General features: G+C 36.2%; 1 protein-coding gene across 10 annotated transcripts in view; it reads left to right on the top strand.

Annotated features, from left to right (window-relative positions):
• Positions 1-9,599, top strand: part of LOC131934882 (zinc finger protein 235) — a 39,244-nt gene extending 29,645 nt beyond the window's left edge. The window contains exon 5 of one of the 10 annotated variants that reach the window (XM_059291059.1): positions 9,319-9,599. In XM_059291059.1, the coding sequence (XP_059147042.1) occupies positions 9,319-9,587 (269 nt within the window). In that variant the 3' untranslated portion in view covers positions 9,588-9,599. The other 9 variants (XM_059291038.1, XM_059291046.1, XM_059291052.1 and 6 more) reach the window with 9 other exon arrangements.
• Positions 9,600-19,884: the final 10,285 nt, after the last annotated feature.

Consider the following 19,884-nt stretch of genomic DNA (forward strand, 5'->3'; position numbering starts at 1 on the left):
AGAGTTGTTTTTGTAGAACACTCATCTAAACCTAATCTTCTGAGTTGGAATCTGGTTTAAAAAATTAAACAACCCATTGTTCATCTGTTCTTGTGCATCTCTATACCAACATTTTGTGATTAAGTCTATTTTTAAATACCAAATATTCTGGACACTTTTTGTAGAAGATATTGGACAAAATTTTGCCGTCTCCATCAACAGGTTTTCACAAAGAGCAAAGTTTCCTGTCTCCTGAAAACTTAAGTAAAAAGAACATACAGTATCAAGATACATTGTGTTGGACACCTGGATTTGGATGCCCTGTCCCTGGCTGTGGGGCCAAAAAAATACCTTCCTCTACAAGATTACGAGAACATTGGAATGACAAACATGAGGAAATAGTGCCAAAGTTTCATTGTTCTTTGTGCTCTCATGTCACAAAGAGGAAATCCAATCTTTTAATGCATTTTAGATATCGCCACACCAAAGCAGATGTTGCAACATGCGTTGGAAAGGTGGACTATCAACACAACCATGAATTTCAAGATCCTTTTCCATTAACTCTACAGGCAGTGCTGGAAGCTAGAAAGTCAACTTTTATATAAATCTTCCTTTTGAAGTTATTTGGACAAATGGAACCAGTTTTCTTTATTTATTTTGAAAATATTTTTTTCTGTATTGTTCCAAATTACATGTAGGTTATATAAGCAGTTTTTCTTGTGACATGGGGCATTTTATGAACTTATAACTTTTAAAAAATATTTTTATTAAAATTCAAACCAACCAGAATTTGAATTGGTAACATTAAAAAAATAATGTACCTGTTCATTCATATTAGAGCATGGATCACATGTATGTAAATTGCTGAGAGAAGAACTTAACTCACAAGTAATAAGACAATTTTTTTTTAAAACAAGTGGCCTAAACAGAATTCAGAATCCCACTAATGTTTAGATGGTGATTGTTTTATTTTTGTGAATTGCTTTTATCAAACTATGTTTATATGTTTTAAAACTGGTATAAAAATTGTTTGAAAGATTTTTATGAATCTCAACATTTACTTACTAAAGTAACCTCAGCAAAAGCTTGTTTCCTAGCTCTTTTCTTTCCTCATAATAGACTGCTTGCCATCTGCTAAGTTTGGTTAGCATTTCAATATTCTTTTTTGTTCTTGTTACTCTTTAAGTTGACATAATTTCTAGACATACATGCTTAGAGCTGACAAGAGCTATATTCTTTGCAGGTGAGGATATTAAAGACTCTAATTTTGATGGTCAACAACCCATTGTTCTTTGGAAACCATTGGTTTTCCCATCATGTCCTGTCCCAGGATGCAAAGCAAAATCTGTGCGGGACATTAAAAACATGAAACTTCACTGGGAAGAAAAACACACAGAGATTGTTCCTCATTATTTTTGCTCTATGTGTGAATTTGGTTATAAGAGAAAATCTGCTCTTAACCGTCACTTTATGATGACACATGCGGGAGATTCAAGCAAGGCAGTTGGAAAAGTTGAATTTAGACCAAACAAACAGTTTAAGGATCCATCTCCTCTTACATTGGATTATGTTTTAGCCAATTCAAAATATTTATAAGGGCCTCTTTCCACTATTCCACAGTTAAAATTATTGTCTGACTCAAATCAAGTGTTCATTGTATACATTTTATTATCTAATGGACAAATTTGTCTTTATTGCACCTGTTCTTAATATATATTTTTTTAAAATATCCCTATGCCACTGTTTACTGTTATTGATTACGTATTAAGATATTCTGTGAATGTTGTTTTACCGCTACTGATTCCGGTATTCTTCAATTCTGGGGTTGTTCATGTTGCCTTAGTTTACTAACCCAAGAGGGTTATGTTCTCATTTGCTCACAAGTCCTTATTTTCTTGGTGGTTGAACAAGTCTCTTGTTTGAAAGACAACATTTGGAATGGATCACATTTTGTTTTTATTTAATAAGATATATGGATATGAGTGACCACAATTGAGATTAATCATTGAACACGAGCTATCTTCTTGTGTTTCCAGGTGCTCTCAGGAACTTGCTTAAGAAACCTCTTAATTCACCATACGGATTATGGCGGCCCGGGCTGGGATGCCCTGTACCAGGATGTAGCGCCAAAGTAATTCGACAAGCCATACACCTCAGAATTCACTGGGCTGAAAAGCATGAAGAAATAGTGCCCAAATATCATTGCTCTTTGTGTGATGTTTTCTCAAAAAGAAGGTCCAACCTTTTTCAACACTTCAGGCAAAAGCATGGGAATGATATTTCACAGTCAGTTGGTAATATTGAATTTCAGCCGAACAGAGAGTTTCAAGACCCTTACCCTCTGACTCTTGATGATGTTTTTGGAAAACCAAAACTTTAGTCCAAAGCTTATGTGTCTACCCTTAATCAACCTGTTTGCTAAGGTTTTTTAGTGTTGTAATTGATTGTATGGATTGATAGTGATTTGTTTGTACTGGGTAAAGGAAAAGTAAAGATGTTACTTTTATTCCCTTTTATATGTCCATTGTATGTATATTTTAGATTATTACATTGCATTTAATAAAAGGTTTTAATGATAACATATTTTAATTGCTGTGCTTTTACTAGGATGTTAAGGAGAATGCGACTGAATTGAAATTAGATGAGTATTTCCTGTCATAGTTTGGAACAACTGTTGTTGAATCTGTCAAAATGTGAGGGTAGGGGTGAGAATTTTCATTGAAAGCATAAAGATACATGTTTGAAAAGGGTAGGGTAGGCCAATACCACTGTCTTTTTCTATAAAGCCACTGGAAAATGGCGAGCAAAACGTTTTGACTAAATGTTTGTCAACATATATAACCGGCTTACAGAGATGAGTGTATACTTTTTTGATAAAAAAACATTTATGTAAGAAAAGTGAAGAGCCTGGTCAAGGAAACAGTTGTAAACCAATAACCACCAACTACAGGGCATCTTTTCTTTCTAAGTCATGAAAGATCTTTGTTTTGTATGCCCTTTGGCTTATTCACAACAGACTTCCATTACAAACTTTTGTCTCTTTAAAACTCTATAAAACTGAAACAGTTGTTGTGTCACTCCTCAGCATTTGTTTACTATATGCATGTACACCACTGCTTTTATGGTATCAACAGGTTGTATTGGTTCTCAATGCATTCACCTGGAAAGTAGATGCCCAGTACCTGGTTGCAACAGCGTTGTCACGGGACACTATTCCAGATTTTGCCGTCACTGGCATACCAAACATGAGCGCTTTGTTACCAAATTTTTCTGTTCGCTGTGTAACACAAAGTTCAAAAGAAAAAGTGACTTGAGGAGGCATATGGTTCAGAAACATGACACCCACAATTTCAAAATAGAAGATATACATTGTCAGCAATTAGAAAATAAAGAATACTTAGACCCTGGAGAGGTTACTTTAGAAATGACTTTGGGTTTTACTCCATCACTAAAATATATTGGTTAACCTCTTTTTACATAAACTATGACACTGGTTGTTTTTGTTTTCAAAATAGTTTTTTTTTTATCGAAATAAAAAAGTATCCTGCCTCACTGCTTATTTTTGGCATCTTGTAATTGAAGTTGTATTCTTCTTTCTTCAGTTTTCAAAATGAAACTGATGTTCTTTAATTTATTACTCTTCTTTGTTAATGAGCTTTCTCAATAAAAATATATGAAAAGTACTTTTTGATCTCTCCAGAATTCCCTGTTTTAGGCTCCAAAACAACACATCCGAAGAAAATCTGCCCAGTGGTAGGATGCAACTCAGTAATTACCGGAACCTTCTTTAATTTTTCTCGCCATTGGAATGCCCGTCACCAGCCTTTTGTGGCTAAATACCCATGCCCAGTTTGTGGTACAGTTTTCAAGAGAAAAGATCATTTGAAAAGACATGCTACCAAGCATGATGAGCCATTTTTTTTAGATATGGATAAAATGGATTGTCAGTTAGAAGTGAACAAAGAATTCTGTGACCCAGGACAATTTAACCTTGAATCAGCTTTTGCATCAACAACTGATTTACTTCAATCTATTTGCACTTATGAGATTGATTAATTTTCATTTTATTTTTCTTTGAGTGAAATAAATACAAAAAAATTAATGTCTAACTTTAAGATATAAAACTAGTATGTCTAATTTACCTTGCATTGTCAGTTATTTTGGTTTATCATTTTTTTTATATTGGTTACTTCCATTTATAATGTCAGTTCACAAAGATGTGTATCGTATTTTATACTGTTGGCTTATCTCCAACTTAATTAATCTGAACACAAATGTTACTGGAATAATTGTGAAAATGTTTTTATTCATTGCTTTTGTATATAATTTTTTTATAATTAGCTGTGGCTTTAAGGAAAGTTAATATTTTTTAGATTTTCTTATGCCTGTGTGTGAAGGGTTTTTTCCAATGCGCTTTCTACCTGTATCATTGAGATATTTCCAATGTACTGTATTTGGACTGTCAGAATCTCTTCACAAGATGATCTCCACTGAATCAGCGTTAGTTTTTTGGCTGTGTGCTTTACTGTTTATTTGAATGCAACTCCTCAGTTTCTGCCTCCACGGGTGTCGATGAATCAATTTGTATTCTTCTTGTCTGCAGGTTACTTCGGCCGCATACCAATTAATGCCCTCTGGAGGCCATCACAACTGTGCCCAGTTAGGGGCTGCAACACCTACATTTCTCACAAGTATCGGCGCCACTGGCAGGAGAAGCATGAGACAGTGGTGCCGTGTTACAAGTGCCTCACTTGTCACCAGTTCTACTCTAGGCAGTCATCTGTAATACGACATGTTAAGCAGAAACATGGTGGCGATGTAGCTTCACAATTAGCAGATGTTGAATATATACACAATGACAGATTTGTGGACCCCTCTCCTCTAACTCTGAGCAGCATCCTAGGCTTCATGTAGTTTGATTGTGCAAAGACAAGTGGATTTCAGTATTTCACTTTACTCTACTTAGGCGCATCATCTACTGATAAAATTTATTTTAATATTTTTCAGAAATATAAAGTGGTGTTTTAGTTGAATTGGTTGTTCGCTTTTCAAGTTTTTATTTTGATTTTAATCGTTTCTTAAAATTTTCCATTTTTTTTTCTGATTAGTCTTCTGTACCTTAAAAAAATTCTAATGTCCTTTTGTTAAAAGTTTGCTCTGACAAAAAAAGCCATCACAGAAAAACCATAGTTCAATAAATAACCTACTACTGTCATAATCCACAAATAACTCCTAGTAATTAGTATGGAATGCACATGTACTTTTTCTGTTCAGTGAAAAAGAATTTTCATTTAATCTTCAGATTCATTAATGCGTTCTGCATACAATAGCCGCCTGTGGAAGCCTTTGATGGGATGTCCGGTGCCTCAGTGTCCTGCCAACAGTTCTTGTTTTAAAGCTAAAGCTTTTTTCATGCGGCACTGGACTGAGAAACATGAGCCTGAGGTTGTGCATTATAGATGCCAGTTTTGCTCGTTAAGCACTAAACGCAAATGCTATACTGCCAAGCACACTTTACTGGCACATGGTGTCAAGTTTGATGCTTCAGAAAGCACGATGGTAGTGAAAACTAACAAAGAATATATTGATCCTGCTCCAATAACATTGTCCATGTGTGTTGGAATCATCTAAAATGTGACTCATTCTAAATTTTGGTACATGTTTCAATATGGGAAACATCTGGCTATAAAAGTGTTATGCCAAATAGGTTAACAAAAGTTTATACTCCTGCTATAATCTGTAAATAGACATTTTTGTATTGTTGTTTCCTTTTGGTATTTGTTGAGAAATGTGATACACATAACAAATATTATAACAAGCAAAGAAATGTTAGACTTATTTAAGTTGACAGTAAAATGTGATTTAAAAATGTTGAACTGAACTTGGATGGGTTGTTGTACAAAGTTATTAAAAGAGTTATGTTAAAATATGAGAAGACATTTTTTAGCTAAAAAAATGTTAATCTAATGATGCAAATTTTAGTTCTGTTAGTGCATCAAAAGTTTCAATTCATTATGTGCTGCTTGAATATTAATTTTTTTTTAATGGTATTTATTGTGCTAATTTTGTATCTGGGATTTTTTTTTTAAATATACTGTACCTATGTTTTGTATCTTGGTTTTACACACAATCATTCACTGTGTAATGCAGTTAAATAGTAAATATAATTGCCCACTCTTCAATGTTTTCTTTTCATGCATATCTAAAACTGTACAGTTAAATTAAACTGTGGTATGTAATTTTCTCATGACTTTCATGATTTATTATGAATATGTCCATTGATGTCAATATTCAAAATTGTTTATGAATCAATAAAATGAAAATTTTTATTTACTTCTACAGTCTGTTGTTTTTTAGTTGTCTCATGTCTGAAAAAAATTGCTCAAACTCAAATGTGATTTAACTTTGCTTGGTTTTTTTGTTATATGTTTTACCAATATGTCCAGCTTTTGTGACATAGTAATAGCAAAAGTAAAGTATTTATCTAAAAGCATTATGTTCAACATTTAAACCAAGCTAAAATCTACCAAGCCTGCCATTTGCTGTGAAGATAATAAATGGGCTCTAAATTGTATGCCGATAGTTTATTGTTTAACCAAATACTGAATCAAAATATATGTAAGCAGTAAATTGTTATTTGTACCACAATATTTTGGTTTGAAAATGTACTAGTGACAAGGAAATATGCAGAGCTGATTAGCAAGAGTTCATGTACTTAAGACATTGCTGTGTGTATTTTCAACCTAAATATTTAGTTCTAAAGCTCCAAAATGAATTAAAATTTGCAATTAATTTTAAAAGCTTACTTTCCAACTGAGCAAAAGGTGTACTGTAAAGTCCTAATGATTTATATCTACAGGTCAGTGGCAATGGAGTCAAGAAACATCTGCAAATTTTTCATCTGGTGCCTTATGGAGACCAGGAATGGGCTGTCCGGTGGCAGGGTGTGGTGCTCAGAAATTGAGAGCCTTCTCTCTGTTTAAGGCGCACTGGACTGAAAAACATGAAGAGACAGTTCCAAAATTTCACTGTTCCATGTGCAGCCACTTCATCACTAAAAGAAAGTCAAATCTCTTTCAGCATTTTCGAAAATTTCACCCAGGAAAAGATATGAAGTTCTGTATTGGGAAAGTGGAATACATGCGGAATTTCCAATTCCAAGATCCATACCCATTAACATACAATGTTGTTTTAGGCGTTATCCGATAAGTGAGCACAGTGTAATAATATAACAGAATATCTTTTTAAAAAGATAGCCAAAACAATGTCGTAAGTTGAAAATACACAACTAATAAAACAGATATTATTTCATCAATGCAAACTTTGTTGAAAGTGACATTTTTCTTTATTTAGTCAGTTTTTATTATTAACTAACACAATGAAAAATATTTTTTAGAAAAAAAAACTATGATTTAAAATGATTTTACCAGTGTAATTTGTGTTATTCAATATAAAAACTTGACAATAAGTATTATGTACATATACTGGTGATGGATTTTGCATCTTCATCTTAATATAAAAAACGCTTTAGTTTAATTTGAAAACAAAAATATTTTTTATATAATGTATTTTCCCATTATAGTACTTTTTGTAAAATAATAAAGTGTAAAGTTGAACAGGATTAGTGGAGTTCAACCTGATTGTGTGTACAATATCCACCTGTATATCCTGCTCATAATTTTTCAAAAATATTGTCTTATTCTTTATTTTTATTCACTGCAGTGCAATTAGAAAAAAAGGTGTTCAAATTGTTGCTAGGAAATTATGTTTCTTTTTCTACTACTTCAATGATCAATTGAACTGTTGCTAGAAAAATATGTTTCAATGTATTTATACTTTAGTACACTGGTTATGTATAATTATTACTTAGTAATTGCTGTAATAACATCATGAAAGTATTTCTCGAATCCACTTGAACCATGGTCTATTGAACACAAATTATTTATCTCCTCAGCTTCTCAGTTATGGATGAACATAGCACCATCTCAAACCAACCTCACCCCTCAGCACTCCAGAGCTGTCCATAGTGACTGGCCTCAAAAGTACCACTCAAAAAAGAACCACAAAGATATAGCTGTGAAGGAAAGGCGTAAAATGAACTTTGAGTGTGAAATCTGCATGAAACGCCTGCCCTCAAGACGAGAGTACATTGGCCACATGAATGGCAGACACTTGGGAAAGAAGCCCTTTGCGTGTGAGCTCTGTGGGAGACAGTTCGCTTACATAACCAGTTTACCCATGCATAGAAAAACATGCCCGGCTATACACAGAGCAAAACCTACGACACCAAGTGCAAAGCTTGGTGCCAATGCATCAACAGGCCATTCTGCTTCCAGTGTGTCACTATACCCACCCAACACCTAGGCCATCTAAGACTCATCTGCATGAACCCAAACACACAGTGGCATTCAAAGAAATAAATACAACACTGCTGAAATTAGAATTAACTTCAGTTTATCAACAGGCCATTCTGCTTCCAGTGTGTCATTTTAGGTCATCCTCCTTAGACAATCATATAACTAGAAGTTGTTCAATCAAATTGGCGTTCAAATTCTCCTATGGTGTTTCCGATACAGTTTTAGAAAATAAAATAACATAAACTAAATTAAGAAGTACTTTGAAAAGGTGTTTTGATTAAACTTTTAGAATATTCACTATCAAATAAAATACCTCACCAGATAAAATATAAAGAAATAGACAACAGATCACATATTTTAAATAATTTCAAGTCATAGTAAGACAGTATACACAAACCTTACGGGGTAGGGGAGAAGAAAAAGTCTGGAAGAAATCTTTGACAGCATTGCGCCATTTCTTTTACTGTATTAAAGCACGGGTATAAGCTAGTATATGTATATATTTATTTTAAAATAACTTATATTTATAGGCCATACTACAGACATATAAATCTGGGAGAGGTGGGGGGATTTAAACCTTCCCCTTCCATAGCAAAATCCTACCAACGGTCACTGACTTAATTTACTGATCCCTATATTTTTTTTTCATTTTAATGTTTGAAATTGAATCCTTTATTTTGTATCTCCTCCATACTGCTTTAAATTTAAAATTTGGTGATGAGCATTTACAATTAACAGTTGGAAATAGTATCTAATGCTTAAGTATTGCTAAGATGTTTCTTAGGTCAATATAAATTGACTAACAAAATATAACTTTATTCTGTTTCAAATTTCAAATAGCCTACTTTGTGTTTCTTTGTTGATTGAACCTATTTGGTTTTTTTTGTCAATGTTTGTAATTAAAATTAAAATGTTTGTTTTCAAAAATAAAATAATGCTGTCAATGAATCATTTATTTTATTTTTTTACTTTATGCCTTCAGGTCCAAGACAAAGTTACAGTTCTGTCATTCCTCCAATTTTACATGCTCGCACACCTTATCAGTCTTCAAGTAAAAAATCACCCTACGCAGGAAACATCTTTGTGTGTGAGTTTTGTGATAAGCTTTTCTTCACCCAGAACCACTATGAAGGTCACAAGAACACAAACCACCTCAATATTAAACCATTTAAGTGCCAGTATTGTGGAAAGGACTTTGCCCATAAAAACAGTCTAACTTTCCATTTCAAATGTTGCAGAAACAAAATTTAAAACTTGGTTTAATCTATTACTATTAGCTACCAGTACCAGTAAATTAATTTTTTTATATCACTTTATGATAACCTATCAATGATCAACAAGAATGTATATTATTTTGGAAGACAGCTTAAGTTTGAATATAAGGATAATTCACATTAATTGGAATAATTAAACAAGATTGGTTTAAGAAATGTTAAAAAACAAATAGAATCTAGATCTAGTGTAGATTTTTTTAAATTGCAATTTTAATAAATGTGTTAGAAATTTCAACATTGTGCTGAACCAATATTGATTTATTTGATTTACTAATTGAAAAAAGAATTTACAAAATCTATATTATATAATCTCTAGACCGCTGTTATTACAAAAATGTCTTAGGGGTCATCCATGATGTCACGCTTTTTTGAAGATTTTTACTCCCCTCCGTCACACATCGTCACAAAAATGATACCCCCATCCCTAGAATTGACATCATCCCTCAGCCTACAAATATTACAATCCCCCTCAAAACTGCAGTTTAATGGGGTTTTCTTTCTCATTTTTATTGACTGAGCTCGGTTAACATTGAGTATAATTTAGTATAATAATCAAGTTATATTTCAATTTACAAAACAGTTATAAAAAACGCGAAACAAATGCTAAATTCATTTTCTGACGACATTACTTTTAATAAAAGCTAAAGTGCGACGTCAGACTTTCATCAAACATCATGACAAAAGTACGGACCTCCCCATTACGATTGTGACGTCATTAATAAAATAAAAATTCACGAAATGGTCTTGCATCAACAAAACTTAAAAAATAATCATTAAAAATAAATAAAAGATCGTGGCGCGGTACGCAAGAATGCGACCTTTAAGTACAGGTTCGTTGTTGCCGGGGAAGAAGGTTAGGTAGTCTTGCGTCTTTTTGTGTTAGGGCGAAAAGGTTAAGAGCCGCCAATCTAGTTATTTAAATCTTGAATAAAAATAAATTTTAAGACATTGTGCTTTAAACTACATTTTTATTTTACAAGTGTACAAATATAGATTTAGGGGTCGTCCATAAATGACGTCACACTCGTAGGGGGAGGGGGGTCCGTAATTTTGCGACGGTGTGTGATGAGGGGGAGAAGGGGGTGGGGTTTCAGATGGTGTGACGTCACACTTTTGCATTATACAAAAGCAATGTTTGAAAACGAGTTTTAGCCGTTATTTTGCGTTTTGCTATTTAGAAAACGGTTTTAATAAATTGTAATAGGAAGTGATCAAAATACTCTATGTTGGCAGAGTTCTTACAAGATTTTGGAAAAATATCGATGTTTTAAGAAAAATTCAACATCAATTTTGAGGGGTGTTGTAGGCTGAAATATGACGTCATTTAAGGGGTGGGGGGGGGGGTAAAAATCGACCCAAAAAGCGTGACGTCATTTATGGATGACCCCCCCCTAGGCCCATTACAAATTACAACACATCTAAAATGTTAACATGAATGTAGCCTAAATTTAATCTATGTTGCATTATATTAATCGGAATAACGTGACATTTATTGTTAGCATTGTGAATCTATCTATATATATAAAAAGCAATGTATGTTTGTGTGTGTGTGTCTGTGTGTCCTTTATGCATTACTACACCTCTCATCACATCGCCGTGAAACTTTAAGAAGTTGTTGAGAATATTCCTGGGGAGGTTTCTGCGAAAAAAAATATTTCAAATTCGCAGGGGTGGCGCCCCCACAGGGCGCGATTTGTTTTTTTCTATATACGGTATATAAAAATAAAAGTCGATTTTGGTTTGGCATCGTTCATCCTATAGCCATGAGACTTTGGGGAGTTCATTATACCACTCTAGGGAAGGGTTCTGTAAAAAAATAATTTTTAATTTCGCAAGGGCAGCGCCACGGGAGGGTCCGATTTTTCTCTATATACGGTATATAAAAATAATAAAATGAATTGCAGTGACACCATTCGTCCTATAGGCATGAAACTTTGGGGGTGTTGATTAGGACACTCTGGGGAAGGGTTCTGTAAAAAAATCATATTTAATTTCGCAAGGGCGGCGCCACAGTAGGGTGCAATTTTTCTCTATATACGTTATATAAAAAAAGTGAATTGCGGTGACACCGTTCACACGATCGCCATGAAACTTTGGGAACATGTAGAGACTAATACTGGGGAGATTTCTGCGCTAAAAACATTTTCAAATTTGCAGGGGTGGCGCCCCGGCAGGGCGCGATTTGTTTTTTCTCTTTATGCGGTATATAAAAATAATAAAAGTGAATTGAGGTGACACCGTTCACACGATCGCCATGAAACTTTGGGGAGTTCATTATAAAACTCTAGGAAAGGGTTCTGTAAAAATCATTTTTAATTTTGCAAGGGCGGCGCCACGGCAGGGTGCGATTTTTCTCTATATACGGTATATAAAAATAAAAGTCGATTTTGGTATGACACCGTTATCCGATAGCCATGAGACTTTGAGGGAGATGATTAGAACAATTTAGGAAAGGTTTCTGTAAAAGAATAATTTTTAATTTCGCAAGGACGGCGCCAGGGGAGGGTCCAATTTCTCTCTTTTTACGGTATATAAAAAAAAATAAAAATGAATTGCAGTGACACCGTTTATCCGATAGGCATGAAACTTTGGGGAGTTCGTTATAACCCTCTAGGAAAGGGTTATGTAAAAAATAATTTTTAATTTCGCAAGGGCGGCGCTACGGGAGGGTGCGATTTTTCTCTATATACGGTATATAAAATTTCGTTTTCACACCGTTCATCCGTGTACCATGAAACTTTGGGGAGATGATTAGATCACTCAATGGTAGGGTTCTGCAAAAAATATTGTTTTATATTGCAAGGGCGGCGCACCACCGGGGGGGGCGAATTTTTTTCTCTATACACGGTATATAAAAAATAAAACTCGGATGCGGTTCATCCGAGTGCCATGAAACTTTAGGGAGTAGATGAGAATACTCCCGAGAATATTTCTGCGAAAAAGAAAACTAAAATTTCTTACGGGCGGCGCCATATAGGGTACAACTTTCGCCAAAACACGGTTTGGCGCCGAGTTTTTGAGCGACTAAGTTGGCACTTGGCATCCGTTAATCGAGCGTCCTGCATAGCGAGTAAGGGGTACTACTATATTCAGCGGTAAAACTACAACAGGCTTCTAAAAATAACTTTGTAACGCGAGGAAATCCTGTACAGTTTCGTCACCTTGCGAAAGATGAAAAAATAACGGTTTGAATATGAGGAACCTACTTTAGAGTTTCGTCACTTTGCGAATGATGCAATAAGCATCTATTCTAAAAATAACTTTGTAAGGCGAGGAAATCCTGTACAGTTTCGTCACCTTGCGAAAGATGAAAAAATAACGGTTTGAGTATGAGGAACCTACTTTAGAGTTTCGTCACTTTGCGAATGATGCAATAAGCATCTATTATTAGACGATCCAGGCCGAAATTGAGACCGAGCATCTAATAATAGACCATTAGTAACGCTAGCATATTGCATCAGTCAAACTGATGTTGAAAACACGTCAAATAATTTGTGTATGTGTTAAAGAAAAAAATCCTGTTCATTTGTGTCACTTTAGCGAATGACGAAATCTGCATCATTGTTTACAGGATGCTATTTGGCACGCTGGGCTATCCTATGAGCACGATGGCGCCTGTTAGTTTTAAGGAGCCAGGGGTCGTACGCTGCGCCTCTGCGGTAGTGTAATCGGGGGTGGGGGGGGGGCTCCTGAGAGCGCCCCTCTACGTCCCTGACATATGGGTGGTCACCGAAGTGTGTTCTTCCTCATTATTTCGGTGAGTGATTAATGTACACTCAAGGTTTTCATGCGGTAGTGTAGGAAAACCCGTGTCCCGATAATTATTATCCAAGCGCAAGCATTGTTTACATTTAAATAACACAGTTTTAGAAAAGAAGGACACGCGTTTAAGAACATATGATTGGTAATGCATTGGTGATAATGATATCCTTCTAATATATATATCGTCAGACTTTCTTCTATCCCCGCGGCAACGCGCGGGTGTCGGGTACGCTAGTATACTATAAAAATAATTGTATATTAGAGTTTATAAATTGAAATTTGGTATTAAAGTTAAAGCTAGCTTTTGTATGTGATACAAATGTCTGAGATAGTAGCAGAGCCATCTTAGACATTAGGCGCTGTGCCATGCCAACTAGGGACTACGAAGACTTTAAAACGAACCTGTCTAGCACTAGCAACAAATTTCATTTTCAACATTCATTTTTGTACGGCAGACCATCTACACATGGAGAGGTGGGGGGGGGGGGGGGGTGGGGGTGGGGGGAAGGGAGTGTCCATGTGGACGCCTAAAGTCAACATCAAAATACGTGTTTTTTAGCGCAATTTCCATACTGGACAATTGCGATTATTAACTCGTTATTTCTGGATGGATGTGCAAAGCTTTAAGTAGTATCTCCTCCTCAACGAAGCAATATCGAGGACTAGTTCCAAAAGCAAATATGTTAAGCAAGTTCCGAGGATGATTGTGGGCCAAAAAAATTCCCGGAATTCCTTCCTGGATTTCCCGGAAAAGCCAAAAAACTCGAACAAATGCAGTTTTTGGTCCATATCTCGGCAACCATACCACTTAGCGACTTGAAACATTTACCAATCGATTCCTGCCATAATTTAGAACAATATTGCCGAAGAAAGTTTTCAAAAATATCCTTTCGTTCGGTCACAAAAATTAATTAAGGAAATTGCGCTTAAATTGTCACTAGACTTTTTATTAACTTGTTTTTAACGCAATTTCCATATGGACAATTGCGATTATTAACTCGTCATTTCTGGATGTATGAATGAATGAATGGATGGATGTGTGTCCGCAGCTTTAAGTCGTATCTCCTCCTCAACGAAGCAATATCGAGGACTAGTTCCAAAAGCAAATATGTTAAGCAAGTTCCGAGGATGATTGCGGGCCAAAAAAATTCCCGGAATTCCTTCCTAGATTTCCCGGAAAAGCCAAAAAAACTCGAACAAATGCAGTTTTTGGTCCATATCTCGGCAACCATACCACTTAACGACTTGAAACATTTACCAATCGATTCCTGCCATAATTTAGAACAATATTGCCGAAAAAGTTTTCAAAAATATCCTTTTGTTCGGTCACAAAAAAATATTTACTACTTTTTAAATCTGAGCATCGTGTAGGCCTAGGATGATACTTACTACTTTTTTAAACTGAGCATCGTGTAGGCCTACTCGTTAAAATAAAACTATTTCCGTTGTTATAGGTTAATATAGTTGTCTTTTTTTTAGCGCAAAAAATATCCTTTCGTTCGGTCACAAAAAAAAAAAAAAAAATGTTATGGATAACATAAGGAAATTGCGCTTAAATTGTCACTAGACTTTTTATTAACTTGTTTTAAACAAACACCAAAACTCTTAACCGGCATACAAACTAGGCCTTGTTATACACACACTGAAACTGCCGTGATAGTTTTTGAAAGAGAGCCAAGTTTATCTGATAATAGATTCGCGGTATATACAGAAATATCACACCAAATGGTAAGTTGTTTTGTAAGCCTAAAGCTTTTAAGGCTAAGTTCTAAATAATTTAGATTCACTGGAATAGTGAGTTGTGGTTAGTGTTGTTGTATTATTAACCCTAATAAAAGGTCGAAGGAGTGTATAAAAACGGTGTGAACGATTGTAAGGGAGGCTTGTTGTTAAAGTTTAAAGACTGTGGATTGTGAACAGCGTGAGGAAAATACAAAAGTATGTAGTCGTAGTATTTTACCTAGAGGGTTAGTCTACTAACCCGCAAGTCTCGAGTCTGAATCCGGGTTTAAGTTTGTAAAACTAAAACGTCCCTGAGTACACTCATCTCTGGTTAGTAGGCCTACCTAACTCACGTTTGGGAAAGTAAAGGCGGCTGCCAAGGTTCCTAAACCACATCTGTCCCATGTGTCGTGGGCAAGAACAGAAAAAGATGATGGTGTAGCATTTTGTTTACCAGTCACTCTCCCTCAACTGTTTTCATTTTGATGTCCCACAATTGATGTAGAAAACAGTGAAATAAGCCCTTAGAGCCAAGTTACAGTCAAGTTTCTACTGTGGATAATTCAGTAGTGCAGCTCAGAATGGCTTAACTTATTTCGTTCCCCATTTGCGCCCCCCCCCCCCCCCCCACACACACACACATTGATGTCATGTGCAGATGTATTTCACAGTTTTTCGATCACTGCGTGTATTAAGTGTAGTTTACTACAGCCCGGCGAAACTGCTTTTACTAATGGGTGAATGGCGGATACCTAGCGCCAAAATCCCGGGAGCTTCGAGCAGGTGGTGCTCGTCAGCCTAGTTAGGCGATTTATCTAGGAGATTTTAAACCCCAGCTGCCTTACCGTAAAATGGCTTCAGGAGTAAACCTCGAGGAAAAATCAGGAATGGAACCCCGAGGCGATAAGTTTACCAGTTCAGGGCTCCTTTCGCTGTTTTTGCAACGGGGTTGGTACCAAATGTGTTGCATTAGCATTCCTTTGTACCATAGCGGCAAGATTGGGAGAGGGATCATGACGTATGGGCAATCCACGATCTCTTCATTTGACGCATAGGTACGCGCAAAAATTCCATTGTCACATGAGACCCAATGAGCCATATATATATATATATATATATATATATATATATATATATATAGGCCTAATGAAAATTGTTTTTAAAGACTTTCAATAGTAATTTTTTAACTCATAAATGTAGACTATGAGCACGATAATAATCTAACACTTAAATCCATTGAAGTATCCACGACAAACAAATTTATTTTTACATACAGAATTGATCTTTATATTTTATACTAGCCGTCCCGGCCAGGCTCTGCTCTGGCTTCTGTGAAAAACCTTTCTGTTAAAGACCATTACCTGTGTGTTTAGTAATCATCATTAACCCGGCATTGCCCACCCAAACCACAACCAACCAAAACCAAAACAACAAAACGCAAACATAACCCTAACACAATTACAAATACAAACGAAAACGAAAACAAAAACCTAACAACAAACCCAACCACAACCACAAACACCAATACAAACACACACAAAAAAAGCAAACGAAAACAAAAACCTAACAACAAACCCAACGACAACCACAAACACCAATACCAACCAATAACAACACAAAAAAAAAACGAAAAAGCAAACGAAAACAAACCAAATCCAAACGCAAAACCAACCAAAAACACAAATACAAACCCCAAAAAAAAAAAAAAACACAAACAAAAACGAAAAAAGAAAGAACAAAAACGAACCAAATCAAACCGCAACCACTAACGCAAACCCAACGGAATCGACTGTTTTTGCTTAATAAACGACTATAGTACCCCAACTTATTCATAGTCTTTTGCACTCACTTAAACGAACGCGCCGGTTTCAATTTAATGAACAATTTTAATACTCCAAGCTTATCCGTAAAAAACCTACAACATTTGCACTTGATCAATCCCCGCTAATTATGTAATTATTTTTTTCGCAACACCAAAACAAAGTAATAAAAAGTAAATTCTTTTCCACTAATGCAATGGTTTTATATAGGGAAGTTATTGTGTTTTCCTAATTTATCAAAGGGAAGTAAGTGCTATAGGCCTAAATAAAGACATAATTAGAATTTTTGTAAAAGATATTTTTTTAAAACTTGTGTTTAATGAACATGCCGACAATTATTACTATCAGTTTGAAAAGTGAAAATTATTTCCCAACACTTTCAATAGTAATTTTTTAACTCATAAATTTAGACAAATGCGCTCGATAATAGTCTAACACTTTAATCCATCGAAGTATGTCAACGACAAACATATTTATTTTTACATACAGAATTGAGCTTTATATATTATATATATATATATATATATATATATATATATATATATATATATATATATATATATATATATATATATATATATATATATATATATATATATATATATATCTGTTACGGTCAAAGCCCGAAGTGCGGCCAAAGCGCGGATTGGCCGGCTCTCTTGGCCAAAGCCCGAAGAATTTAGCACTAAAATCGTATTTCGTACCTTGGCCGGCCAATGCGCGCACTGGCCAGGACGTACTGGCCAAAGTCCGAAGCGCTTAAACTTGACAGCGTATTTTGTACATTGGCCGGCCAATTCGCGCACTGGCCGGGATGTCCTGGCCAATGTTCTATCTAGACTAAGTTGTGATCGCATTTTCATTATTCTGGGTGCGTTTTCATTGAGAGTAACGTATTGTTTAGCTCTTGTTTGTATAGCATTCAATATGCAAGGCGACATGGATCAAAAGGGTCGTCAGACCATGAGACAGACATAGCAGATGGCTGTTAAAAGAAAAAAATGTAAATCCATGTTAGTTTCCATATATGGGCTCTCGATAAAATAGCTACTGCGGAAGATCTTGAGAATATTGAACAAGAAATGGAGGTTGCCATAAATGCAACGACATCCTCAGCTAACACATCTACTGCCGTGGCGGAACGCCCAGACCAGTTGCGTGACAATAATGTGGCCAACAGATTCTATATAGTTTGTGAAAAACATTGTGGTGCAGCTCATTCTTTTGGATCCTGAAGCAGACGAAAGGTACGGAGGGAACATTACCTGCAGATTGTGTCACAACAAACAAGACATCATGGAACACAGTTCAGCAGCTCATACTGGCTTGCAAACTCAAGGTGCTAAGATGCTTAAAACATCAAATACAAAATTTAAAGATGGTGAAGTGGGTGACAATGTTGACAGAGGTCACGGTGATCCACGAAGCGTGATTGCAGTTGTCATGAGCGTCGAGGGCGGTTTCTACTAATTAGGAACGGAACATGGTGTTCTAAAACAACTGTATGCTAGAAGTGAGTTTTCAATTCTTCACGAAAAACTGCTCTTCTTGTCGTCAGTTGGCACTGAGGAAAAATCACTACGAACCATCGCATCTTCACAATCATTGACTGTGGGCCAAGGCTACACTCGCTGCAATTGCACAAATAAGTACACAACAAATCGCTGCAAGTGTAAAAATAACAAGCTGCTATGTAATTCTAAATGCTATAACAGTTCAACTTGTTGTAACAAATGATGATATTGATAGATTGAGACTATAGTACAATAAAAAATTTGAATGTTTCTGTCATTTACTTTAATTAATAATCAATAAAGTCTTAATTTCATGATCCTCACGGCATAAAAAAAAACAAAATCTGCTCATGATCTTCTAATTCGGACTTTGGCCGGTCGTCCCTAGCCAGATGATCTTCTAATTAAGACTTTGGCCGGTCCACCATGGCCAGTCTGCGGATTGGCCGGCCAAAGGCCGAAATCAAGCAAAGTTTCGGACTTTGACCGACCTATGGGAGGCGATATTGGCCAATGCGCGGATTGGCCGGCCAATCCTAGCATTGGCCGACTTCGGGCTTTGACCGTAACATATGTATATATATATATATATATATATATATATATATATATATATATATATATATATATATATATATATATATATATATATATATACGAGAAAAATGGCCCGTTGAGGAAGGGTACAACGGGCGCTAGGCTGATAGTGCTGTCTCTTTTCTCTAAACTAAAACCACCCCACCCCCCCCCCCACACACACACCACCCCCCCCCCCACCCCCACCCCCCCAAAAAAAATGTCTACCGTCCCATTCAACGAAATATAATTATATACTTTTTCCAGTGCCCGCCCCCTCCCAGAAAATTCTACCCCCGCCACCGAAAATTTCAAGTACCTCCACCCCTCTCCGGGGAGGAAAAAGTCTAAACTAAAACCACCCCCCCCCCACACACCCCCCACCCCCCCCCCACACACCACCCCCACCCCCACCCCCCACACACACCACCCCCCCCCCCCCCCAAAAAAAAACATGTCTACCGTCCCATTCAACGAAATATAATTATATACTTTTTCCAGTGCCCGCCCCCACCCCGAAAATTCTACCCCCGCCACCGAAAATTTCAAGTACCCCCCACCCCTCTCCGGGGAGGAAAAAGTCTAAACTAAAACCACCCCCCCACCCCCCCCCCCCCACACCACCCCCCACCCCCCCACCCCCCCAAAAAAAAAACATGTCTACCGTCCCATTCAACGAAATATAATTATATACTCTTTCCAGTGCCCGCCCCCTCCCCGAAAATTCTACCCCCGCCACCGAAAATTTCAAGTACCCTCACCCCTCTCCGTGGAGGAAATAGCAGCCATAACAATCATGTATAAATGTGTCATCTAGTCCATATAGGTCTTTGTGCTAACATTTCTCTTTGCGCTTTTATCTGTATGCGCAAATTTCTGT

Source organism: Physella acuta, unplaced genomic scaffold (genome assembly GCF_028476545.2).
Source record: "Physella acuta isolate Inbredline_101_S28 unplaced genomic scaffold, ASM2847654v3 ptg000119l, whole genome shotgun sequence".
Taxonomy (NCBI): domain Eukaryota; kingdom Metazoa; phylum Mollusca; class Gastropoda; family Physidae; genus Physella; species Physella acuta.